This window comes from Halictus rubicundus, chromosome 7 (assembly GCF_050948215.1).
Source record: "Halictus rubicundus isolate RS-2024b chromosome 7, iyHalRubi1_principal, whole genome shotgun sequence".
Classification (NCBI taxonomy): Eukaryota; Metazoa; Arthropoda; class Insecta; order Hymenoptera; family Halictidae; genus Halictus; species Halictus rubicundus.
The window spans coordinates 16,943,043-16,970,727 of NC_135155.1; the positions used below are offsets into that span (position 1 = coordinate 16,943,043).

General features: G+C 41.3%; 2 protein-coding genes and 1 long non-coding RNA gene across 4 annotated transcripts in view; 1 reads left to right on the forward strand and 2 right to left on the reverse strand.

Annotated features, from left to right (window-relative positions):
• Kek5 (leucine-rich repeat, immunoglobulin-like domain-containing kekkon 5 protein) overlaps positions 1 to 3,914 on the reverse strand; it is a 710,928-nt gene extending 707,014 nt beyond the window's left edge. For both annotated transcript variants that reach the window (XM_076790900.1, XM_076790901.1), the window contains exon 1: positions 3,162 to 3,914. The gene's annotated coding sequence lies outside the window, so the exon portion shown is untranslated. The remainder of the gene's footprint in view (positions 1 to 3,161) is intronic.
• An 11,439-nt stretch (positions 3,915 to 15,353) lies between these two features.
• LOC143355408 (uncharacterized) lies at positions 15,354 to 16,982 on the forward strand. The gene is made up of 2 exons (XR_013082500.1): positions 15,354 to 15,982; positions 16,078 to 16,982. It is a non-coding gene; the product is annotated as an uncharacterized LOC143355408 (long non-coding RNA).
• Positions 16,983 to 23,992: 7,010 nt separating this feature from the next.
• The window catches only part of Gycalpha99b (guanylate cyclase 1 soluble subunit alpha 2), an 82,365-nt gene continuing 78,672 nt past the window's right edge, over positions 23,993 to 27,685 (reverse strand). Inside the window, exons 7-11 of the mRNA XM_076790907.1 lie at positions 26,813 to 26,951; positions 26,571 to 26,737; positions 26,212 to 26,355; positions 25,413 to 25,567; positions 23,993 to 24,435 (exon numbers count right to left, since the gene is read on the reverse strand). Coding sequence (XP_076647022.1) covers positions 24,237 to 24,435; positions 25,413 to 25,567; positions 26,212 to 26,355; positions 26,571 to 26,737; positions 26,813 to 26,951 — 804 coding nt within the window. The 3' untranslated portion in view covers positions 23,993 to 24,236. The remainder of the gene's footprint in view (positions 24,436 to 25,412; positions 25,568 to 26,211; positions 26,356 to 26,570; positions 26,738 to 26,812; positions 26,952 to 27,685) is intronic.

A 27,685-nucleotide genomic window follows, 5' to 3' on the forward strand; every position in this document is an offset into this window, starting at 1 on the left:
CCCACGGGTCCGGCGCTTGATTTCATTAGGGCCACCAAGAAAAATGTGCCATTGGCAAGATTGTATTTTCATATCGCAGTTCTTTGCCGTTGCAAAATTTTTAATATGAAATTCGTATCGTGGCCCACTGGTGCGAGTTCAAAAATTCGCGTCCAGCGAAAGGGTTGAGTATAATATAATCGCGAGTACCGACATTTTTAAAATTCGGCGTCTTCCAGGAAGACGTTCGCCTAAAAACGCGTTGCATCTGACAAAAGCCGGCTCGATGAGGGGAGCTGTCCCTTTTCAATCGTGCTCTCCGAACAACAATAGTCCACGGTAAATGTATTTTGCCCGGTCGACGGGTCGAGAAAAAAGCAGATTACAATTTTACGCGTCTCGCTTATGCCTCCTATACAAGTCAAGCCACTACATTCGAAAGCGGAACGTTATGCACCGAGGAAGTTTGAAAGGGCCCAGAAACACAATGAGAATGCTCGGGTGTAGTGGCTGGGGAACCGCCTGGAATCGGCGCGGATTTCGGTTGGTCGACCTGCTGCTGGAGAATACCTGCGAACTGCAGGTCGTTGCTACAAACTCCGGTCGGGAATCATGCAAACTTCACGCTGCAGGTTTCGAGCACCCACGAAGACGAAACCGTTCTTACCCTACAGACATACTAATGGAACGCATTATAATTTTGTGCACGATAAATAATGATTTATTAGGGCGTCCCGCAACCATGCGAATTCCCCTTCGCATTGTCGTAGTTCGGATTCGAGAACGTAATCGCAACGTCTTTTGTACGTTTCCCCTCGATTTCTACAAGCTATGAAATAATATACAGGAGACTGCTTGTTGCGATTACGTTTATATATATGACCACTCAAAAGTATGGAAAAAAGTGACTGTCAATTTCTAAAAAATTTCATAGCAGAATTACGACCCCCAGAAAATCTAAAATCAAAGTAATTCAGTTAATGACACCAAAGCTGGGTGCATAACATTTGTCATAGTGATTATTCCTTTGACCCTTCTGCATTCTTAAGTCCCAATAAAAATGAGTTCCTGAATCTGATGACAAACTTTCTTGTTAGAAAGAAAGGGAAAAATTCTTCCTAAATTGTTATTAACGGTTTACGGACCAGTAAAGATTACTATTCTACATTATTTTATAGAAATAACAAGAATTTATCTATCGAAGTTTTTACCTATTCCTTTTTATGGTGTATACCCAAAGAAATGAATTTGTTGAATACTTTCTCGGTAATCGTAAATTAAAAATATTAGAAAATGTTACAACATGTAGACTAGTCTATACTTTCAGATCGAAACAAGACTGATGCAAATCCCTATCAGCTGTGACAGAGTCAGATTAATTGCACTGCCGCCCCATAATTTGTTCGTTTGGCTAAGCTGCTTAATAGACCGTGGACGTTTATGCAAACATTTATTTTCGTCAGCTTATCGAGAGACGACGGAATGAAAAACCGAAACTTGTTTGCTCGAGTCGAGATTCTGTCAGAGTCCAAAGGAAAGTCCTTGAACCACAGAGGCAGGGTCCGCTTTGACCCAGTGTTTTCGAAGAATCTGATCACTCTGTTCGGGACAATGAAATGAAAGTGAAAGTCCAATTAGGTACAATCGGAAGATCAGTGCAGACAAGAAGATTCTGAACAAATATCATTTAAAAAAGTTAAGAAACATTTCACCAAATTTGGATCAAAACGCGAAAATCCACTCTTTTTAAATCCTTGAAAAGAACAAATCGAAAACGTTGCAACTGTGAATCGAACAAACGAAAAATATATCGTTTTATCGTTTAAAAGTGTGCTGGGTATTGCTCTGCGAAATAAAAAAAAAAAAACAAGTGTAACATCATGTTTACACCATTTGATTAGAATCTTTACTGCCTCGTACATCCTACACGTGATGCACGGTTCGAACCGTTATTGAATAACGTTCGTTTATAACGTTTGCGAAATCAAACTGGTGCATCAAATAAAAACGTATCAATCAATGATAACGCAGAATATTGAACAACCTGTAAAATGAGCATATGTTTCGGACAGAAAGAAGCTTTCCCTAACTCTCCGAGGTGTAAAAACGACGCTAAGCAGACGCATTCACATAATCGTGCGAATTACAGCCAGTCCCATAATTGACACCACAAACTTTAAACCGGTATAACTTTCGTTATAAATGACAAAAACGACGAAACATTAGTTTACCAAATTACGTGTGATGAACACGTAAAAATTGCGTTTAGTCGGGATTGCGTGGAAAATAGTAAAAATTGCTTTTTACAATATTTTCATTCGAGTATGAATAACGAAAATTAGAAAAATAAATTTTGCAGATAAGCTGTACGCATGCTGAAGATTTCATCGAACTTGGTCGATCAATCACCAAGTAGTAGACGATTCAAAATGGTGGAAAAATCGCCGAATAATACAATAAAAGGGCAAAAAAGCCTGAAAATCGCAAAAGAAATTCAGGAAAATTGTCAACCTATTACTCGGCGAATTAATTGGGTGAATACATCCCTAAATATACGGTGCCCTGACCAGAAATACGACCACAGACAACAATACGTTCCAGGGTCAAACAAACCCCAGCAGGTATTGCAGCGCACGGTGGGCGCTCGGATTCGTCATAAACTAGCTAATTCGGTGGTAAAAGAAGTACGAGCCGTGTTTACCAACTACAAAGACGCGTCGGTTAGCAGAAGGTACGATTCGGAGCTGCAGGAGATACGGTCAGTCGAGGAGCAAGCAGCCTGTGGCCGAACGAACTGGTGGTCGAGCGATCGAACGACAGAAAAGGATGGCAGGATCCTTTTCTTGTCGCCGCTCGCCAAAGTTCAGACCAACAAGATCCCGGGAGAGATCGACGTTCAAGTTCTTCGTGCGGAGGTCCGTTCCCCAGGCAAGATTCCATTCCGAGCGAGTCCCGGTTACTCGAAGAAAGAGCGCGTTCGGCTGGTGTCCTGTCAGCCTCGTGTGCCACGGAGAGGGGGGCTAAGGTAAGGGATCGACTAACACGGTGATCCGCGAGTATCCGAAGAAGGTGATCGGCGATCGGAGCTCGGACGAGCCGGGGCTAAGCGCGCGAAAAAAAGAAATATATAATCGAAGACCGAAGAAGAAGAAGTACAGAAGAACCGGGGGTCCGCTTACCACCTAGCGAGATAGATCTTCGTGGTCTCTCCGGCGCGGCCGTTCGCGTACGTATCCGTCAATCGTGGGCCAGGCGCTGGGCAGAGAGTCATCCAACTCCTCTCTATCCTCTCCTCTCCTCTCCTCTTCCGTTCCGTCGGCAGAGACGGAGACGCCGCAGCCGAGCACACACACAGAGACAAGAGGAGCCCGGGTACCAAAACGGTAAACTCTTTTCAACGAACTCTGCCACTCCCGGTTCAAATTCTCCGGTACGTTTTTCACGGTAAACGCGCGAACATTGTGTATCATAGATCAGCCATAGAATAGATATATATATATACTCCGACTCGGTGGGAGTCACACTTCGTAGATCATGGAACACACACTGCCGAGAAAGGTCTCGGTTACCTGACAGGGAAAAAATCACGTGGCGACGCGGTTCTCATCCGGGCCGTGCGACCGAAACACTTTCGTTTTCTCTCTCTGTGATGGTACTCGATATCCTACCGAGACGAACACGGTTGTCGACTCGCGGACGATACGTCGACCGTATTCCGATTTCAGGAGAGACGCCACTTCCGGTGATGCACGGGATAGATCGGGATAGATATCGGATACGATACACGAGAGACAGAGAGAGAGAGAGAGATATAGAGCCCGGCAAGACACTCGAGCGAACCGACGCGCGTGCAAGTTTCGCGCGCTGCAGACTCCGGCAGACTGAGCGCCGAGAAAGTCTTGGGGCTAGCGTACGCGATTGCTGCGCTCCTCGCGGCCGATACCCGAGGCCGAGCGTCACGCGTCTTTCGCCGGTCCCTCTCGCGCTCCGATTCCTTAGAAACTGGAGTAATACGCGAGCAGTACGGCCACCGTGCATGCTAAATCAAATCCCGACCCGACCCGGCCCGACCCGGCCCGGTCCGATTCAGACCCACCGCACAGTGGACCAAAAGCGCCAAATCGTGGCCAAAATGCAAAAAATGAATTTCACGTTAGGGATATGGCTCTCGCCGTATTGGATACTCGGGTAATGACTGTATAAGAAGCCGAAGGTAAAAAGGTCTTATTTTTATATTTTTTATATTTTTTTGTGCGTGTACGATGGATGCTGTTCCTGGAAGTAAATACTATACATAATAATAACATTGGATTTATATTGATTAATGTTTGGAATGTATGAAGTGAACGATTAAAACTTAGTGCGCAGATTTTACAAATGTATACTAAAAGTTGTATATTCCACAATATTCCACGGAGATTCTTGTCGAGTCTTGTAGTAGATACTATTATTTCACATTATTTTGAAAAAGTAGCTGCCCAAAACTGCCCCTTTCGTAATGCGATCCATTTTTGTGACGCAGAGGTAGACATGATACTAGTTACAAGCATGTTTTCTCAAGAAATGTAGGAGTTATAATAAAATTTGTTAAATAAGCATTGTATGGTTTCACTTATAGAATTTTCTGATACAGCAATTTTTTTTAACAATAATTTTTTTATTGTTTAAAAAAAATTTTATTTTTTGTAATTTTGACATCGGATTCATATTCGCCGGCCCAAAAAATGAGGAAATACTAATTTTCAAGAAAGTCCAACCATTTTTTTGGTTACGCATCCGCCATATTGAATCCGCCATTTTGTTCTTTGTAATTTTGACATCAGATTCATATTCGCCGGCCCGAAAAATATCGGAATACTAATTTTCAAGAAAGTCCTATCGTTTTTTTGGTTACGCATCCGCCATATTGAATCCGCCATTTTGTTTTTTATTGTTATGTAATTAATCCGCCTATAATTGAATACTTAGGCGTATACTAATCATATGAGTTATTGCAAATGGCTACAACTATTAACTGGCAAAAAATTTCTCAAAAATAGTTGTTTAACATTAAGTAATATGGACTAACCTGAAGCCTCTTTGCGTTATGTTTATTTTTGGAGTAAGTATTTAGAGTAATGATTTATGGACAATAAAAGTTTTTTCAGTATCCACGACTCAATAGAAACTGAACAATTTACGTTACTTGTCTCACTGACTTCGTCCTTCCTCCAATTGGTTCCAACACTCTTGATTTGTTTATCTGTGATATACAGTGATTTCTCTATATATGTCGCAAAGACCTGGAGGATAAACGTCGTGGAATTATCCCCACTACCGCGGGGCCCGATGAGGGGCTACGAAGCACGAGAGGCCTCGGACGCCGAGGAGTGTAAACATAAACGGCTCGAGTATGACTCCTGGACGATACACGACGCTGGCAAGACCCGTGTTGTTGACATATATCGAGAATTCAATTATTGACTGTTCACACGTACGTTTTTAGTGTGTTGACATGTACGTTTCTCTCGAAGAAATATCATATTGCTTTCGGACTTTTGACAGTGTCCGCCGATGCAGGAAATCTCGTCCGAGAAATAACAATCTCGATTTTCGTAAACATAAACGAGCCACGCGGTGCCCAGCCAATTTCTCCAGCCAGGGCAGTCTGATGCTCGTTTCGCTCGTCTAACGAGCCCATGCGGGTTTCTCCAGATGCGTACGTCTGCCAGGCTACTCCTTTGTTATGGTTATGCTGATTCCCTTTGTTACGATCACCTTGATCTTTTTTAGGGCTGCTTTCAGGTGATCCTTCCAGAAAATTCAGCGGAGTCGTCTTGCAGCGATTATATATAGAATACAATAAAATAATACAAAGGGAAACAATAAATACATACGCGAGAAAGGTTAAAGCAGAAGATAAAAGTTATGAAAGGTACAGTGAAGAGTAAAACTGAATCCACACTCTTCGAATCAGCATAACTTTTTTAAAATTAAATCAAATGACTTAAGTCTTTTTGAGAAGTTAGAAGGATTAGTTTGTTAGACGAGCTGCAAAAAATTAAAAGAAAAATTTGAATTGAATTTTTTTCAAAAATTGTTTTCACCTCGTCTAAGAAAGTAATCCTTCTAACTCCTCAATAACACTCAAGTCATTTGATCTAATTATAAGAAAGTTACGTTGTTTCAAATAGTGTGGATTCAGTTTTGCTCTCCAGTGTGTAAGTAAAATTCTGAACGTAAGAGTGAGGATAAGTTTCATGGAAAATGTTCAAAATTCTTGACTACGAAACTTTAATAAAATATAGACTAACTCTATAAAATCACTTAAACCTGGATCATCTACTGGAAAACATAAGGAAGTACATGGAACGTATACAAAATGTAAAAATGAATAAAAGGATAGTCCTGTAACGAGCTACCGTGTTAGAAGCGACCCAGGTGTACAACTTTTCGAACGACAACGTCTCAATGAACGATAACTTTGTACCAGAAAAAAACGCTCTCTGAAATGTACCTCTATTGTTACCGCAGCTGGTCTCCGTGGCCCAGCGCGCCGTTACACGCGCAGTTATCAATCAAGTAATTGAATATCGAGTGCCGTTTCGGTGTTTTCTAGTTCTTAACAATGCGATTCTTGGTTCCGTTGCCTGCCATAATCGGATCGTGAATCATCCGAGCGAGCCACAGCCGATAGTTACATACGTGATATCGCCGGCGCACAATGACGATGGTTTCGAGAGTTGGTGGTCGGCGCAATCAAAGGGTCAACGTCGCCGGCAAGTCGCGCTCTAATATTTGCATAATTGAAATCGCGGAAGAGCGGGGTCGGGGTTTGAATGGAAAATATCCTGACTCGGTATAAATATCCTGTATCGTTAGAGTTTAGAGCAGCGCGGCTCCCGGCGCGTAAAATATCGCATATTCAGCCATCGCTATTTTTTTTTTTTTTTTATTTAAAGCCGGTGTAACTGGCTGAATGGCTGAATAATTCACCGTTCGGAGTGATACGGTCGCGGTGCCACGAAAAATATTCGCGGTTCATGTACGAGCCGTGTTTGTTTAGTCTACTACGCCTAGAAGCGGAGCGACGCGACGCGACGCGCACACAACCACTCATCGGCGGCTCGGTTTGTTTATCGCTGTTACCTCGTTTCTGAGAACAAATTCTGAAAGTCTCTCGACAAATACGGGTGACATTCATGCGCGGCCTGCACACCGGGCTGTAAACAGTTTTTCTTTTTAAATATGCTGTATACACACACACACACACACTTCCCCCATTTGGCGCGCACATGTCACGCCGAGCCGGCTCCGGCGAAGTTCTGTAAAAACTCGCGAAATACCCTGCGATTCTGCTTGTTTCCGCGGCAGTGCAGGTGTGTAACAATCTTTTTTTTTTTTGTTTTTACAACTTATACCTTACCCGCTTGTTAACCTCGGAATCTATTCACCGCGTCGGATGCCCTACGGGCGCAATCGCGAGATTTCGTTGAACGCGTACACTGACCGGCAAAGGTCCGCGTATCGCGTCGTTTTTACGAGCGGTTCGGTTTTCATGCGATCGCGTTTAATTGCGAACTGCGTTTCTTTCCGTCGCCACGCCCATTTCATCGCGGATCGTTTTTTCTTGTTTAACCACTCCACGCGCGATTTATTTCACGACCGGCGTGAGTCACTCGCCCGTTCATTATATACTAAATCGAACGGCATTGTAAATTCATCGTAGGTATACGCGTCTTCCGTAAATGCTCTGTGGTCATAAGCGCGAAATAATACAAATGTCGTGACTTCTCTGTATATGTCGCCGAGGCGAGGATGATAAACGTCGCGGTATTATCCCCACCACCGCGCGGTATACCCCGTGAGCGGCCGCGAAGTGTTGTCCATCACCCCTGTTGTTGACATACAGTGAGTGCCACTAATATTCGGACGCTCTTAAAAATCGCATAACCTTGTTAATATTGGACTATACTACCTGAATTTTTTTCGAGAAGTTAGAACAATTGGTTCGCTACATAACGTGGAAAAATGTTTGATTAAAATTGCAAACGGTTGAAATTGCAGAGAAAGTACTAAAAGTTGTATTTTGCAACTTTTTAATGCGAGCTTATATAAAAAATTTAAAAAGCGCGTTTTGTACATCTGCATGAATTATACATATTCTGAATGTTGCATCTAAATCAGTCCACGTTGCGATGAGCTACAAACGCTTAACGATGATAGCTTAAGGGTGAAAATCGCTGAATTTTGTCTTGTCAGGGAATTTCGCCCTTATGTGATCATTTTCGAACATCTGTAGCTCATTGCAACGTTGACCGATGAAATTCTCAGAATATGTATAATTCATACAAATCTACAAATCGTACTTTCTAAATTTTCAATATAAATCCACATAAAAAAGTTGCAAAATACAACTTTTAGTATTTTCTCTGCAATTTCGACCAATTTTTGTAAAAAATTTTTTTTCACTTTACGTAGCAAACCAATTGTGCTAACTTCTTTTTAAAAATCTAAGTCGTATGATCCAATAATAACAAAGTTATACGATTTTTAAAAGCGTCCGAATATTAGTGGGAGTCACTGTATATGGAGAATTTACTGTATTCACCATGGGCTCAAATGCAGTTTAAAGTAATTGCAGTAATTAAATTCAGTTTCAAGTAAGTAAATTAAAGTAAAATCAGTTTAAAGTACTCGCTGGAAAATTTGACTCGCTGCTTTACGGTGCCCGAAGTTCATTCTTTCGAAGCATGTTTGACAAATTTGATCGCCTCTTAATATTTCACTAATTTCTTGCACGCGAAGGGTTTGGGTAAATTGTTATGCTGGGACGGACGAGAGTTAATAACGATCCTACGCAGAGGATAAACTGACTGCGGGCTGAAATTACGGTCAGAATACCGTGTTTTTGTTCCCCCCGGTATCCCCCGTTCGCCGCAAACCCGGATATCGGTTACGAAATACCATAACCGAATCGAGCGCGATATTATTCGATCTAATATTTTACAACTTCAAAGGTCATCCACTTCTAAAATTGAACACGCCTTCGGTATCTTCATTACAATTAACAGTCGCCTCTGACATTTCCGAAAGAGGAGCATAAATAAACCGGCAAGAACAATACTTTGTCGGAAATGAATGGTCAATTGTGGAAATGAAGAGATTAGTTAGGTCAATTTACGGGCCAGTTAATGCACCGACATCGGAGTCGAGATTGATCGACGTTGTATGCATTCAGTATTCCTTGATTCGGAGGGTGTGGTCGGACGAAATTTTTCGTTGCACGTACCTACAGTGTCCCCGGGCGTGCGTGTGTATCATTTATTAGAACCAATTGAATAAATTGCGTTTCATTCATGGCTCCCCCTCTCCTCCGCGTTCGCATGATTCACGCACCGTTCTTCGGCCGATCGCGGAATCGGCATTTCTTTTCAAACAAAATTTCAACGTGAAATACGCGCTCTTTTATTCGAGTGCGGGGACGCGTTAACACTATTCCTACCGGGACCGGTCAAATGACCGTTTTTAAAATTTCGATTAGAATTTCTGATATACAACGTAATTGAATCGCCTTTAAACTTCACGACTTTTCCTAAAATATGCGTATAATACATTTTTCAATATTCACTTCTTTTTTTATTGTTTATTTTCTGAGAAAAATTTGTAGTCTGTCTTACCTACCGCGACCGGTCATTTAACCGGTAGAACGATTTATATCTTTTTGTAATAGTATTCTTTCAAAGACTCAATTCCAAAACCATAAAGTCGTTACAAACGAAAGGTAAGGCAGTTGTGGTACGATTTTAGCCGAAAAGTGCCATCCAGGGACTGCTTTACGGCACTTGAAAGTGTTTAGAGTTCTCGCTCGCCTATCGGCAGTTCTCGCGGTGTTTATTCGCCTGATTGGTATCCGAAGCGGTCCAGAACCTCGGATTTTCTTACACCGTCTTATCTACTATGACTGTAAAATAAATCAAATCATAGCCGAAGGAGATGCCCAGACGTCTTCTCACGAATTCAAATCAGTAAAGTCTTGTGAGCTGAACAGAGAGCATCAAAACGTGAAAGTTACAAGGAGCATATTCGGCAGACTTTTACTATTTTGTATTTTTATTCTATTATTATTCTACTTTTATTTTATATCGTATTACGTGTTATAAGTGTCATTTTCAAAAAAGTGAACAAACCAACAATACTTCGTAGTAAGTTTCACATTTTATCTTTTGTTCATTTTTTATCCATCTTGATTTACATTTTTATATTTTAATTTTTATTTTATCCCTTGAATATTCATTCCCAAAATGTCAAGACGTTCGAAATTTTTGATATTGAAAATGACAATACGGAAAATTATGATCTATTTGAGAACGAGTCGAACACCGATGAGGACGAAGAGAATGTTTCGAACGTACGTAGAGGACGAAAGAGAAGCAGATTTTTAGTTACTTCCGATAGTGAGAATGAGGAAGAGGTAATCGAAACTGCTGTAGACGGATCTGTTTGGCAAGAAGTAAAAGAAGGGTCTAATCCTGGAAGAGCACCTATTCATAATATTTTTAGGGGAACATCAGGCCCAACGGGGTATAGTAAACGAAATATTATGCGGTGAAAACGAATAAAATATACATTATATACTCCTAAATAAAAGAAACTATATTTTTATACTGTCAAATTGGCTATTATCTTCATTCTATATTAAAAAATATAAGTTGTGCTAAAGACCGGTCATTTGACCGGTCGCGGTAGGAATAGGTATACGTGAAGTGTCGGTAGGAATAATGTTAAACGAATCAATCCCGTTGATACGGAGAAAGATGAAAAAACTTCATACAGGCGCGCGACGCGTTTGTATTCCGATCGCGCGACATTATTTTTCCGAAAGGATTTGTATGCGGTGCGCGCGCAGTGTCCCGCCGTCGCGTTCCCCGCAATGAGGACTTATTATGATAACAACGTTTTGTATTACAAATTCGAAAATTCGGCCGGCCCGCCCGACGAAACACACCGGACGCGACAAATTTTTCGAATCGTTTGATATCGACAGTTTTAACGTGCACACGCAGTCGATCGGACAGCGGCCGCATATGAGATTCGTCCGTTTCTCTTATTTGCTGTTCTCCGCCCCATTGAAAGGGTGAAAAATCATTTTGGCCCCGCTACTGCGGGCCGGATGCGCGTGAAATATTTAATATTCGGTTCACTGCGAAAACCTGACCGGCCGTCGTTGCAATTTAATCGAACACGCGGATCGATCAGCCCCGCTGAATGCTGCGGAAGAATGCACGCGTATCGCTGTATCGCGCGCAGCGCCGCCTCTGTCGGGAATGCACGCGGGAAGAGATGTAAGTCGGAAGGCGCATTGTGCGAAACAGTCCGAGCACAGGCAGTTGATTAAGATGTTCTAATTGATAGTAAGAGCTCGATATTACCACGGTCCCGATTCGGTACACGTATCCGATAAGCGAGCAAGCAAAATTCCCTCGATTCCGATCGAATAGCAGAGAATCGAACCGGTCAGACCGAGAATCACCGTTACACGAATATTCCAGAGGCACGGCGAAAAATGTAATTAAAGATAGTTTATTGATAAGACGACACCACGATTCATTTAATGGAACATATTTAATTTGGTCATTTTTAGTTATTGAATGGACGATCCTGTATGACCTTCATTATGCGTACCTGGCTACAGAGTTAGATGAAATCTTTATCAATTTTTAGATCGAATCGTTTTGTGTCAAGATTCGACATTTTGTATTCGGATAATGGAGAAGTTGGATATTACTAGTGTTCCTTCTCGAGAAATTCTATAATTGATTATTTCCAGAGAAATTCCAGTATTTCTCGAGAAATTTAAATCTAGGAAAATTCTTGTGAATCTCATTTATTTTATAACATATAAATTCTTATTTAAAACTTTAGAAAAACCGAATACTGAATTGAGTAATGAGTTTCTTGTTGGTATCAAAGAAGAAATGTCTAAAAGAAGAGACAAGATTGTTGTATCCCTTATGAAATATCTGCATAATCCAGAATCTCTGCAAAAAGATTCAGAAGATACATTTCTTTATTTAACATCCAAGACATATATGTGTAAAATGGCAAAACAAATTCTAAGCAGACTTTTTGGAAAATATGAGAATGGTTCTTATGAAAATAGTGAAAAACTTTCAGATTCTCAGAATGAGGAACTATCACTGGAAAAACAGTTAGAAATTGCAGACAGCCTTCAAGAATTTAGTGTCAAGGGTTTAGCGGCAGAAGAAAATAAATTCCGGACTCTAACAAAGGAATTCCAAATTTTTTAGTCCACTGGAAAAAGGACAAAATGAAAGAAATTTGTCTACGGCTACAGATTTTGTTACAAAAAGAAGTAGATTGTCTGATTCCACATTAGACGCATTATGCTTCAAGTCATTTCAAAACAAAAGCGTAAGGTTTCACTTTATAAAAGTTTGATAAAAGTTTCCCAATATTTTTTTATTTTATTAAAAATTTTTTCTTTCTCGAGAATTCTCGAGAAATATAGTCTTATTTCTCATTTCTCGAGAAATGAGAAATGTTGAGAAATCATGAACACTAGATATTATCGTTCGGATAATCGAGGTCCTGCCATGTCGTCAACGGAACAGGAAAATGCTCCTCGTCGCGTTTGGTCTCGTTTCAATCAGAAAAATGTCTCAAGTATGTTGGCAAAGTTCTCGCGGGGAAATGATTGAACGCATTTTTTTCAGTTCATTGTTCGAGGCATTACCGTACTCTTCGAGACGAATCCGAGACCACCGGTTTCGCGGAACCGCGTCGTTTGATTTTTCAGATCGCCGGCGTTCAAGGCGGGAGAAAACGCGATAGGTGGGTGTGAAAATAAATTACGAACCGCTTCTTAATGAAACTGCGCGGGCAGACAGAGTGCCCGGGCAATTTTTCAAGCCTGTCTCATACTTGTCCCGCCCTTTCGGGGAACAGCGTAACCGGAAACGGAAACGTACAGCGCAAACGAGATTGAAGCGGGCTCTGGAAATTTATTATGATCGAAACGAGGTAACCGGTTTTTATTAAGCGATACTTAAAATACTGCACGGCAGAGAGCATCAGCTTGGGAAAATTCGCGTTCCGCTTTTCTCGCCTCTTTTCCCGGACCGCTCTAATCTTGTTGGAATGTTCAAATTATGCGCCATTCCAGAAAATTCGTGGACCTTCTTTCGTTCTAGTTTCTTTTGTTTTTGACCGCTGTATTCAGAGAGTGTGTGTCTTTTTCGTTTGTCTCTTGTACGACGCGCGCGTATTTATTTTTCTTTATATGTATCCAATATGTAAAACTAACATTATTCAAAATAAAACTAACAGGTTATGGGCCCAGGAGACCCTGAAGACTCAAAGTCAGGTAGTACATATGAGTAATTAAATGTGCGAATAGTGACCGAAAAAAAAAAAAAAAGTAAGGTTATCCTACGTGCCACGTGTTCGACAAAAAGAATCGAAAATGAATATTGCTAAGGTAGACCAAGTTCAGAAATTAAATTCTGCAAATTACGATACATGGAAAATCCAAATGAAGAGCATACTTCGCTACAATGGATTATGGGGGTACGTAGATGGAAGCGTTACAAAACCTGCAGAGAACTACCAGGCATGGACTATAAACGATGAGAAAGCTCTGGATTCGATTATCCTCAGCGTACAACCTGACCAATACAACTATGTCAAAAGGGCAGAAACCTCTGCAGATGCATGGCAAGTATTGAAAGAAAAATATGAATCTAAAAGCCCAATGAGGCAATGCGTTTTGTTTAAGCAGTTGTACCGTCTAAAGAAAGCTTCAAATCAAAGCATGACACAGTTCATAAATGAATTTATGAACATAGCGGAACAACTAGAGGAATGTGAGCTAAAATTGCCAGAAAATCTATTATCTATTTGGTTGTTGAATTCATTACCTCATGAATATGAAACTTTGTGTATAGCAATTGAATCAAGAGAGCAAATGCCACCCTTAGAAGAATTAAGAAACAAGATACTCGAAGAGGAGTCAAGACGAGCTGAGAATACAAGGGAACACGAAGGAGGCGCAGAAGAAGCACTACTGTCGAGTAGAGGTAATTCATATAAGAAAGGTACGCACAAAAGCACTACACACAATGAACAAGGAAAGAAGTTTGAAGTTAAGTGTTTTACATGTGGTAAAGTAGGACACATTGCTAGAAATTGCAGATCAAAAGCAAAATTAGGAAATAAGAGAATGACACAGGATGCATTTACAGCCACTGCTTTCAGCACTACCACACGAAGAGCAGGAGTTTGGTGCTTGGATAGCGGAGCAAGTACACATATGTGCTACGATGAAAAGAAGTTCCACAATCTGGACAACAATGAGAAAACGAGAATTTATACAGCAGCAGAAGATAGCATTAATTCGCAGGGACAGGGAGAAATAAACATAAATATAAAAACTCCCAAAGAAACAAAAAGTATCAAATTACAGCAAGCAATGTATGTTCCAGAATTTAAAAGCAACTTATTATCTGTGTCGAGTATTACAAGCAATGGATATTCTGTGGTGTTTTATGAAAATCATGCACTCGTGAGACGCAAAGATGGATCAACAGTAATGAAAGCAACGATGGAAGATGGCTTGTATGTGATAAAAGAACAGCAAGTGCAATCGGCTATGATCTCTCAACAGTGCAATAAGAATCTAATGAAATGGCATCAAAGAATGGGCCACTTGAATTTCGAGGATTTAAGAAAACTTAAAAAGAAAGAAATTGTAGATGGACTGAGAGACGAATTGTGTTTGAAAAATGAAAACCCAGTATGTGAAGTATGCATGAAGGCAAAAATTCATCAGCAACCTTTCAGGCAATCAACAAGAAGAGAAAACGACGTCTTAGATTTAATACATACCGATATTTGTGGGCCATTTAAAACCTGTTCGCTAGGGGGAGCGAAATACTTTGCAACCTTTATTGACGACAAAAGTAGATACATTGAGGTAGCAATTTTGAAGAAAAAGTCTGACATCTTCGAAGCATTTAAAGAGTATAAAGCTCGCGTTGAAAAGCAGACAGGGCGTCAAATAAAGAAGATTCGAAGTGACAATGCCAAAGAATACCTATCTCGCAATTTCAATGAGTTTTTAAAACAAGAAGGTATTCAAAGAGAGTTGAGTGTGGAATACACACCGCAACAAAACGGCGTGGCTGAGCGCGCAAATCAGACGCTAGTAGAAATGGCGCGTTGTATGTTGTTGCAATCTAATTTACCATACGAGTTGTGGGCTGAGGCGGTGTGCGCAGCCGCATACATTAGGAATAGATGCCCAACCAAGGCGTTAAACGATGCAACTCCTATTGAAACATGGACCAAAAGGAAGCCATACGTAGGATATTTTAGAACATTCGGAAGCCGAACTATTGCACTCAATAAAAATAACAGAGGAAACAAGTTCGCAGCAAGAGGAGAAGAATACATTTTAGTCGGATATTCTCAGGAAGCAAAAGCTTATAGATTATGGAAAAAGGGAACAAACCAAGTAGTGAAACGAAGAGATGTACGTTTCATAGAAGAAATTCCAGAATCAACGAACTTCGAAAAGGAGAAGCAACCAGAATCTGAACTGGAACATTTGACCTACGATATGATTGAGAATTCGAAAGAGCCCATGTATGAGGACCTGGACAAGGAAGAAGAGCAGCATGAAATGATAAATGAAGACTACTATAAAGATGATCCTGAAGATTCTCAAGAAGAAGAGGAAGAAACAGCAAGAGAAGAACAGGAAATTAACCAAATGTTGGAACCTACCCCACGAAACAGAGGTTGCGGACGACCGAAATTGGAAAGAACCGGACGGCGTGGTAGACCGCGAAAATTGTATCATAGCGCTAATGTTGCAAAATGTCACGAATGCAAAGTACCGAAAACGGTTGAGGAGGCGATGCGCTCGTCAGAAAAATCATTCTGACTAGAAGCTATGGAGTCTGAGTTCAACACTCTAAAGGGCAACAATACCTGGAGTTTGGTAAGTAGACCGTCGAATAAAAAGGTTATAAAGAATAAATGGGTTTACAGGATAAAGCGAAACCAGGATGGAAGTATTCAAAAATTTAAAGCCAGGTTAGTTGCACGCGGAGACCAACAAATACCAGGACAGGATTATGACGAGACGTTTGCGCCTGTAGCAAGATTTGAGATGTTGAGAGCACTTTTGGCTATAAGTGTTGAAAATGAAATGTTTGTCCATCATATGGATGTCGTTTCGGCCTATACGCAGGCTGAGTTGTCCGATGAGATATACATGGAACAGCCAATATTATTTGTAAGGAAAGGACAAGAAGATAAAGTATGTAAGTTACAGAAATCATTGTATGGATTAAAACAGGCAGGTCGCGAATGGTATAGTAAATTAAATAAGTATATGATAAGTATTAACTTTATTAAGTCCGAAATAAATCCGTGTGTATACGTTGATAACTCAAATGGAAGTGATGTTATAATAATAATCTACGTAGACGACTTGCTAATAGCCTCTGCTGATTTTAAGAAGTTAAAAGTTGTAAAAGACTTACTAAAGAAGCAATTCGCCATGAATGATTTAGGGCCAGTATCAAATATCTTAGGCATTCGCGTTGAAAGACAAGGTCAAAAGGGTAAGATAAAGTTAAATCAAAGTTTGTATATAGAAGATTTACTTGAGCGATTTAATATGAAAAATTGTAAAACTGCGAATACACCTCTAGAAGCTAATGTGAACCAACAGGTAAAAGATTTGAAACCACCAACAGATTCGGAAATCGACGAAATGAAAGAAAAACCATATCGGCAATTAGTGGGAAGCTTATTGTATTTAGCCAATACAACTAGACCAGATATAATGTTTGCGGTAAATTTTCTATGTCGTTTTTGCGAAAACTCAAGAATTATACACTGGAAAATGGCAAAGCACGTATTAAGATATCTGCGAGGGACATGTGATTATAGTATTAAGTACGAAAAGACAAATAAGTTATTACAAGCGTATGTAGATTCTGATTGGGGTGGAAATCTTGAGGATAGACATTCGAGTTCCGGATTTGTGACGTTTTTGGGTGGAGCACCGATAAGCTGGGCGACGAAAAAGCAAAAATGTGTCGCGCTTTCCACCATGGAATCGGAATACATAGCCCTCTCGGAAGTAACGAAAGAGATTGTATACTTGCGAGAGTTATTGAAGCATATGAAGCAGTCCAAATTTGTTTCCAAAGAGACACAAGTATATTGCGACAATCAAAGTGCAATCGCGTTGTGTACGAATAATATATATCATGCTAGAAGTAAACACATCGACATACGATTTCATTTTTCTAGAGAGGCCCAGGAACAAGGGCATATTAAGGTTGAATATAAACCTACGAATGACATGGCAGCTGATATACTGACGAAATCACTGCCAAAACTGAAACATGTAAAATGCGTTGAATTGTTGAAACTATGTAATTGAGAGCTTAAAGCTTATTTGTAAGACATGTACCTTGCGAATAGAATTATTCTGCGTCGGCCCACGAATTAGGGGGAGTGTTGGAATGTTCAAATTATGCGCCATTCCAGAAAATTCGTGGACCTTCTTTCGTTCTAGTTTCTTTTGTTTTTGACCGCTGTATTCAGAGAGTGTGTGTCTTTTTCGTTTGTCTCTTGTACGACGCGCGCGTATTTATTTTTCTTTATATGTATCCAATATGTAAAACTAACATTATTCAAAATAAAACTAACAAATCTCTCCGGGACTTTTACTTGTTCGCTCGCGATTCTCTAGAGCGCTCGTTTCATCCACTCGAACCTTGCTGATCATGGATCTCTGGGAAATTCTCCCGAATTCTTGGCTCTTGGAGCTCTAGCTGCGCGTAGAAGATCTTGAGGTCTCGCATCTCAACGAACTTATAATAATCTCGTACAAAACCTTTGATCTCCCCGATCCTTTCGCAGGACTTTTCCGATTACGAACCTTTGAGAACTCCCGCGAGTTCTTCGTCTTTGGAGTCAGATTTGGATCTCGTGAAAATCTCTTGATCCCTTTCGCAAGACCTCGGTGATAACTGATCTTTGAGAAACTCTTACGAGTTCTTGACATTTAGAACTCTACCTTCGACCCTTTTATTTTGCGATTACGGTCCTTTGAGCACTATGACGAGTCCATGGTCTCTAGAGGTTTAATTTCGTGCGTAAGCTAATTCTCAGATTTGGACCTCGTAAAAGTTTTCGATTCTCTTGTCCTCGCAGTATCTCACAGAGATACCGAATTTTTGGTCTTCGGGGTTGCAGTTTCGAGCGGGAGCCTGAAATCTTTAGTGTTTCTACCACGTAAAAACTTTCGATCTTTTTCAAGACCTTCGCGAACTGAATTCTTGATCCTCGAGTCCTGGTTTCTCACGAAAGTCTAGAATCCTCGGAATTCAATCTGAAAGATGATTCGTTCCCTCGATCTTTACTAATGGATGCCAACCTTTAAGCACTCACACGCATCATCTCCGGGCTACGAAGTCCTTCTTTGTGGAGCCGACGGTTATTTTATAGCGCGCAGTATCATCTCTTTCGCCGTGCAATTTGCTCGGAGACATTCGCAGCTACGTAATCGTGTCATCTCGCGTGACTGTTAATTCCGTGTCTGTTATCACGCGACGGGATTAGTTCGCGTTTGAAGTATGAAACACGTACAAAGTATCTGACGGTCGTTTTTCTCGCGCAGTTGCTGAACTTTCATTACTTCGATTAATTTCAGGGCCAAGTTACCCTCTCGTTAACGCACTCGCCAGAGTATAAAACTCCCCGGCGGACAACTTTCCGTTGCTTTGTCGGCAGTTCGACCGGCGCGGCGGCGGCCGGGATTTTTGCGCGAACAATTTGCATCCTCGCCGGGCATGGATCGTATCGGTGTCCTTTTCATTATCCAGGTTCGAACTCCATACGTTCCGCTCTTGATTACGTGCGACTTCTCTTAAATTCAGCGGAGCCCGAGTGCCAGTTTACTTGGAACTGTTACAAACTATTAAGAGAATGTAATTAAGCGGAGAATGTGGACAACGCCGTGCACATTCAGCGCCGGTGGGGGTACTTGAAATATCCGCCGCCATTATTTTAACGATCCGCCGTGTCTTGCCGAGGCGCAGGGAAACGTAAAAACGTGTACGAATACTCGCGGGACGAAGAAACCAAGGTGACCGAGCGCTTCAATTTTTATTTTCTGCGCGAAACTTCGGCACGCACGTGCGCGCACGCGCCTGCGGAATATGCCGGAAAATATGCGTCTAGTTGAATTAACCGTAACGACACGACCTATTTAATTCAGTATAGCGACAATTCGGTATCCGGTGTTTAATTGTTCGTTCGCCGAGCGACTTCCAGAGTCGAAGTGGACGTTTTGAAAATTGACTTGTGGAAATTGAAACAGAATCACCGTGCAATTAATTGTTTCATAACGGGGCCGCGCGGGCCGGTGACTCTCGTCGAGCCAACATATTATAATAACGAGTATAGATGGCGGAGCGCTTTTGAATCGGCTACTTCAATGCGTTCGCGCGAAACCGGTAATCTATCGCAAGGAGCTGCTGCTGGCCCACGAACAATGCGCTCATTGAAACGGAATAATGTACATTTCGAGTGTAAAGCAGAGATACTGTAAACTTCAATGCGGAATATATTTACCGGGCTCACCGTTGTTCCGGATCATACCCACGATACAAAGAAATTATCGCTTGATTATGATTACGATTATATTATTCCCGGTTCGCTGCAGTCGCACCACCATTCATCCGTGACCATTATGTATGGACGCATACGCGCACGATATCGCGGCATTAAATCCTCCAACGAGACAACGTTTTGCGCCATTGTCGCGAACCTCGAGCTTCTTCAAACAACCGTTCATCCGTATGTTAACGATTCTCTTGAAATTGCGCTCGTAAAATGTTGCTTAGAGTTTCTTTTTGATCGAACGATGATCATTTCGATTCGAGGAGAAGCTTTTAGCCTGCGATTTGTCTGAATCTACCGATTCGCAGTTTTGACTAGCAAGAAGCCCCGTCTCGAACAGTTTCTGGTCGATGCTCTAAATGGGTGTCATCGCACAAAGACCCGCAAGAGAGATTACCCAAATTGCCGCCTCGATCAGCGTAATCCAAGTAATTTTCCTTTCAGTGGCCACGGCAAGTTCAGTTCTTTATCTCCGACTTTAGCTCCTCTCTCTCTCTCTCCCTCTCTATAAACGTTCGCCAATATGGCCGCCTTCCTGTCCAACCCCCCCGTTTCCTTCCGTCCACTTCGTACCATTAGCCGCAATTCTGGCCAACTCCAGCCATTTCTGGAGTACACATATCCGAGGTCCAATGCGTGATATTCATTTCTGCGATTACAATTAACGCGAGCCCGCTATCAGCATCACAGGAATCCCGCATTGCATTCGTTTCGTACTTATGCGTCAAATGGGAACGCGACAGGGTTACCGCTGCATGATCGAGTATTCGATCGTGTCCGAAATCCGTTGACGGTTCCGATCGGTCGACGAGAAATCTCACTTCTGTATCAAATTAATTGGAACGCGGAAAAGCGAATCATGAAACGCGGAAAAGCGTCGTGCGAGCATCAAAGAAAACATTCTCTCTTACTTCCTACCACGGTGCCGTTGCAGTTTTCGTTGCACGTCACCTCTAAGTTATTATTCCGCTGTGCCTACTCCCGGTACTTTCTCTCTCTCTTTCTCTACCTTTGGTTCTCTTTCTTTCTTTTTTCCGGCACGCTCCTTGTATTTTGATATCAACGGCGTGCGTCTCTTTTCCGCGGTTGCTTCGTTAGTTCCACCGGCGTTTGATTACGCGGCCGTAGCCGGAAGGCCAAATGTTTAATTTCTTTCTTTCTCTTTGCACGGCCGCCGGGTCTCGTCGCGATGAATGGCAGCATAAGAAATAGTAAAGGTACGCTTGCACAGGCAACACACACGGGAAAGCATGGACTCTGACACAAATATTCCTCGTACACGTGCACGTTCCCGCCCCCCACCCCCCGCCGGAGCTCAGTGTTGGTCTTTTGTAATTTCTTGCGCTAGCTTTTTAGTTTTAGAGCATGGCTGCTGCCTCCTCTTTATTTCTCCCTCTCTCTCGCTCTTTCTTTTTCTTTTTTCGTGACTCCGGCGGCGCGCGATCGAAATAATCCTCGCATCCTCGCGTAAAACCCGAAAATCGTCCAAAATCGACCAAAACGCGTTAGAAAGATCGACCAATCCCCCCCCCCCCCCCCCTTGATACAGAGAATTATTGTTCCGACCCACAATGTCTGATCGATCCACATTCGCATTCCTGTTCCAAACTGTGTCACCAGCCGGAAAATCGATTTTCGTTACGATGTATCGAGTAAGCCGAACTTTGTAGGGATCTACACATGATAAGGTCTCGAAAGAAATTACTATGATAAATCGCATTTTCTGTGCCTTTCGTAGGCAAGTTTTTCATTTCTTACAAGAGGAAGATATTCAATATTGCATATCTACATTTTCTCTCAAGCTTTTCATTTCTTACAAGAGAAGATATTCAATATTGCATATCTACATTTTCTCTCATGGATGAAACATCTATACCGTAAGAGTGGAAATTTATTTTCATTTAATGGGTACAATTTCGTTAACAATATTACACAGCAGGGAAGTATGCCGCAATTCTGAAAATTATTGATCGGAGAAAGAAAATGCCGATAGTTTTCGTAACAGACTATGTCGCCACTCGGAAAGTCGATTTTCATTACAATATATTAATTACGCGATACTTTGTAGGGATCTGCACGATATGAAAAGGTCTCGAAAGAAATTACTGTAATAAATGTTCTGTGTCTTTCGTAGACAAGTTTTTCATTTCTTACAATATTCAATATTGCATATCTACATTTTCTCTCATGGACGAAACATCGGTACCGGAAAAGTGGAAATTCATTTTCATTTAATGGGTACAACTTCGTTAACAATATTACACGGCAGGGAAGTATGCCGCAATTCTGAAAATTATTGATCGGAGAAACAAAATGCCGATAGTTTCCGTAACAGACTATGTCGCCACTCGGAAAATCACGATTACACGAAAAGAGAAATAATATTTCGTTTCATTCGTTTTTCTAGCTTGATAATGGAGACGTCCGATTGGCAAAACTGATGGAAGCTGCGGATTTGTTTAATTAACATTCCCGAGTGGCTGTAACGACATCTAGAGAGCGCGGGTGGAAGGAGAATTCAAGGAGTTCGTCGCGCTAATATTATCCGCGGGACGGAGCTCTGTCGAAAATATACTGATGGGATTCAGAAATACTCATCTCGTGCATTAGTCCGTTAATTAATAATACATTTCTTTCGCAAATCAGTAGGCGAGTCGGGCGTACCTCCTGTACCCGTATCTTTAGATATGTAATTTGAAGACGTGACTAATTGGGAACATTAAGACCCAAAATACATCAATTAGACAACTTACCCCTTTGCATTGATAATTGGCAGGAATTGAGACTAGGAGACAGGAATTAACTGAAGCTTGATCGTCCTGTTTAATAGCTTTAGTAAATTGGACAGACATTTTGCGATTCCTCTGAAGCATCTTTTGTACTTCACTTACCGAATTTTGTCACAAACGCGTAAAATCCGCAGTCATGAGCTTTCTCAGAATCAGATTATTATCTGTAAACAGGTGGAAAAATGAATTTACGCCTCCGGAATTTGCGTAGAGAGTGAAGCATAGTTGTACGTTGAGGGTATAGCCAGCTCGAAATTTTTACGGCGGCATCTAGAGAGTGTTTTATTCGCGAAAGTGTATCAGCATCTGAGCACAAACTTGCAGAACAGACGTTCGCAGCTAATTCAAGTGAAAACTTCCGAGTGCAGTCGCTCTGCTTTCTGGGGTTGTTTCCTCGTCGTTCTCTTTCGCTTCTTTAGACGTTACGCAAACGGAGTGGTCCTCTTAATGTCACGGTTAAATGGCAGGAACGAAGGAAAATTGCGGGAGCGTGAGGAAAGCGGAACGGACATGTTCACGGGAACGTAACGGGCCGGCCGGTAAATAAGAGATGTCGCGAAGAAAGTTGCCCACACCGATGGAGTTTCGTTTCAGCGGAGAAAAACCGAGCCGGACAACGATCGCAGAAGCTGTTGCGACGATCGCCGGATCGCGGCGCGGTAAAGAATACAAACGGTTCTATTATTTCGTGAACAAAGACCGCCTCGGTATGAGGTTCGAATCTGGAACGAGCCTTATCAAAAACGAATGCCGCCGCCCAGCCCCGATAGAACGTGGGCAACTAACAACCCGAAGAATGAACCGTGCTGTGTGGACGTGCTTTATTCACTTTAAGATATTGGCCCTTTCTCCGTATCAAAGAACCATTCTTGCTCTCGAAATACAGATTAACAGGAACAGATTCGGCACAGCCGACGACTGAAATTATGTAGGTCGCTTCCTTGCAGTTTCAAAACGTCCCCGGAACGGAACAGACGTGAAACTTTATTTTAAAGAATTCCAAAAGTCTTTCCAGAAAAGCATAGATTTGAAAAACAATCTTTTCGACTGCATCCTCGCACATATCTAACGTTTCCGGGACAGAATGGCGTTGAAACCCATTTTGAAGTTTGCGTCCTTGTGCATTTACGATTCGCAAACGCCTCCGAAAAAGAATAAAATAGAAATCCATTTTAAAGGCTGTACTTTTGTGCATTTCCGGTTTATAAACATTTTCAAAGAAATTAACTTTGTAGCTTTGTAGCTAATCTGGGGATTTTTTGCGTTTACGACAAAAATTGGTAGATGAAATTTATAACTTATTCAGATCAAATACTGAAGAACAGAAAGAACAACTTGAATACAATACTATTGGGACAGTAGGTCGCTTTGTTGGAATAAATTCTCGGGTCCCAATTAAACGGAATCCGTTGTATATTTTTGTTGAAAATAAATGTTAATTTTCGCGAAATTTGAGAAGTCATTGGTCGCGAGGCTCGCGGAGAAATGAACGGACGGGTGTTGTACTTTATCATGCAGATTTATTTACTCATATGTTCGTAGGTATATAATAATTTTAATCTAAAACTGCGTATAAATATTATCGGCCGTCGAGTGACCATTAGGCTGGTAGAATTAGCTTCGTTACTCGGTGCCAGTTTGTAAATTCATAGAAGTCAGATTGTAACCGGATTTATTGTGGTTTTACGGACAGTAGCGATTGGTACAGCGACATTCACACGGGCGACGCACGGTTGCCGTCGAGATAGTTTAGTCGAGTGTCTACGTGCTGGTGTGAAGACCGTGTTCTCGGATCGCGCTCTGAATGTGAACGTCCAGCGGAAGATTTACATCGACGTCCCTGTGCTTGTAATCGTTCAGGAAGTAAGAGGGCCCATCAATGTTCGCCGGAAACTCCTTCGGCAAGAACTCTTTGCTCCGTGATTCCAGCTTGAACCCCGACAACGGGTACTTCAACGACCTGACGGAAACAAACGTTACCATAAATACCGGAAAATTCGATCGCAAATTGTTACGTGTACACGCTAATTCGTCGCCTTTTTCTTTGTGAATTTGTTGATTACAGTGAATTCTCGTTGTATGACAGTGCCAACCTCGCGTTTCCAAGTCAGTGGAAAAACTCATGCCACCGCGGTGAGTGGCCTAAACTCGAGAGCCATCGCGGCTAGAATATTGTCGGCTATATCGGTGTGAGACCAGAAGACCACTACTAATCCAATTACAGAACTTCTTTATTTTTCGTTATTTTTTTTTATGAAACTTTTACCATATTCGTCGCATTTTTCTGATTAAAATGAAACCAAATATAATATAATTCCGATGATATTTACGACATTTTCGCAGTCTTCTTGTCACTAACGCTTAGTGGTCATAGGTTTCTTGGTTTCCAGCGTGCCCTGTGTATTTCAAACGCGACGAGAGAACCTCCGAGTTCGTATTCGTGTCATTAAAAGAACGGCGGGACTGACATACAACGAGATTTGCTCCATCTTACATACAATTAACGTATGTCCAATATAACATCTCCAATATAATAAAATAAATTTTAAATTGAATAATTCTGCAAGTTACGAATTAATTTGTACTTCCAGTACACAATCAGTCAAAAAAGCCTCTGTAAACCATTCGTAACGGAATGACTTTTTTCAAATGAGTTTAATGGACTCGAGTCTTTTTGGGCCGTTAGTAAGATTAGTTTACTAGTTGATGTATAGACAAACGTTTTATTTAACGAGACTTTTTTGGCTGACTGTACATAATTGCGATAAATGTGATAGACTGCGGATGTTTATACAACTTCCCGTATACGTAGCCGAACTTCAAAAAGAGAGAATTTTCGAACTGTGTATTTCGTTAATTTTGAAGAGCTACATCCGGGTTCTGACCGCATAAAGATTCGCAGTCTAGCGACAGTAATTTGATAAAACGATTACTCACTCGTAAGTCGTTGGACTAACGTGAATGCGAAGAGGTTCGCTTAGGGATTCGAATTTATTCGCTAAGGTAACATTATGCCCGAAAAGACAATACCTGGGCATTTTTTTCCCCACCACCCCCGCTAACACCATTCCAGTATGAATGCCAATGCGCATCTGATAGAACAATACGTATTTAATTAGTACAAATGCTGAGGCTGAACTTCACCTTCTGGGACCAAAAATTTTTAACTTTTTTTTATATAATCCTGCAGGTCTTGACGATAAAATGTCAACAATCGAAGTTTTAATTCGAGGAATTCACTGGTTCAGAAGTTACGCGTGTTTAAAGTTCAGCGATTTTAAGCTGGATGGCAGCACAAGCACACGGTGACGTCGATAACGTAGATTTGCAAGCGTGCTCCCCGCCCCCACCAACCTAATCCCAACCAACTTGGACTATACCTACTCTTTGAGATCCCGTATATGATTCTCTATATTTTAATTACTGAAATCGAATAGCCAATATACATTATTGGTATGGCTCTGCTCTACGGACGGCGCCCTTAACTGCCCATAAGCACGCATAACTTTCGAACCAGTGAATTCCTCGCGTTAAAACTTCGATTTTTTACATTTCCTCGTCGAGACCTACAGGATTATATAAAAAAAGGTTAACAATTTTTGGTCCCAGAAAGGGAAGTTCAGCCACAGCAAATATCACCAGCAACTGGTAAAGTGGTAGAAGCATTTGTTTGCAGATTATTTCGATTATGATTACATTTAAGCCGCAAGTAAAAGTAGAATGTACGGATTCGTACCCTTATTGGTTTGCCCTCGTGAGTCATGTGATGGGAACACGCTTGTATCATTTTCAGGGCCATCCAAGCTATTTGCTGCGCGTGTATGGAGGTATCGCGATGAAGACCGCAAGCAACACAATAAGCATCTCCGATCGTCTCCACCTATGGTAAACGTCGAACGTAAAATTCGTAAGCGGCATAAATTTCTTTGTACATTTTACGCGCTAAATAATTGTTTCGTTGCGCCAGCTTCTCCATAAAACATCAAGTAACGGGTACGTCGATTAACATAGATTTCCGTTCGATCTTCCGTGCATTGTAATTCCGATTTGCAACGGGTATTGCTTTGCAAGCATTTACATTTAAAAAGCTCGCACCTTATACACATCCAGCTGACCGCAGAACGAGTCGAACTGCTCGTAAAGATTTTGAAGCATATTGATGACGTTCATCGGCGTCGCAGTCGAACAAATCTCTGTGAAGCCGACGATGTCACTGAAGAGCATGGTCACGTCCGGGTATGTTTTCGCCTCTATTGTTTCGCCTGAAACAGATTATCGTTACGGAAAATATTCGAACGAAGAGAACACAGATTTATATATCGTTTATTCCGACTTACCCAACCATAAGCGTTTCGCTATGTCTGGGGGGAATATAAGATGGAGCAAGCTGACGTTCTTTTCCCTTTCGGCGGAAACGAGGAGGCTTGCCTCTTCTATGAAGCTCTTCAATTTGTCCATTCGCCTCCTCAGACCGTCCTGTAACAGTATAGATCATTATTACACACAGTTCAAGCAAAGATTCGAAAACTTAACAATTCAACTACATTTAACTTATTGCCTCCCACACGAGACATATATGTCTCACGCGAACTTTTACCAAACTTTACAATCAATTTTTACTACAATTTGTTAAGTAAATGAAACTTTAGTAAAATAAACTTTGTCTTTTCTATTCTTGTATTATTAAATAAGATTGTTTCGATTTCATGTGATTTTTATGGACATTGGTGTGGTAGTCTTTTGCAGATCTTAACCAATTATTCAATAGTGTTATTATTTGTAAACAAGTTGTGTCTGACATAGTTCAATCATTTCTTTTTGAACCGTTGCTCAGCAGAAAATGATTGAACTCCATTTATGAAGTATATGAATTTAATTCTATTTTTAATTTATGCTGCAAATCTTTAAATAGATTTCGAAAATTCATCGAAGAGTTAAGCGCGTTTGAAATTGAACCGCCAATGACCACCATTGACGCCATCTAGATTGTCCTCTCTGCACGCTGGCGACACCTATGTCGAGGCTGTGGGTCGGTAATGTAGGAAATCTCTTTAAAAATGCACCGTATAATCTCGAAATATCGTTGAATAATTTGTTACGTTCGGAAAATGATTGATAATACATATTCGATGGTGAAACAAGACCAGTTATTTAAAATCTGATTCGTTTCGTTGCTATTTATAACGCGCAGCTATCGATCGAATGCAGAA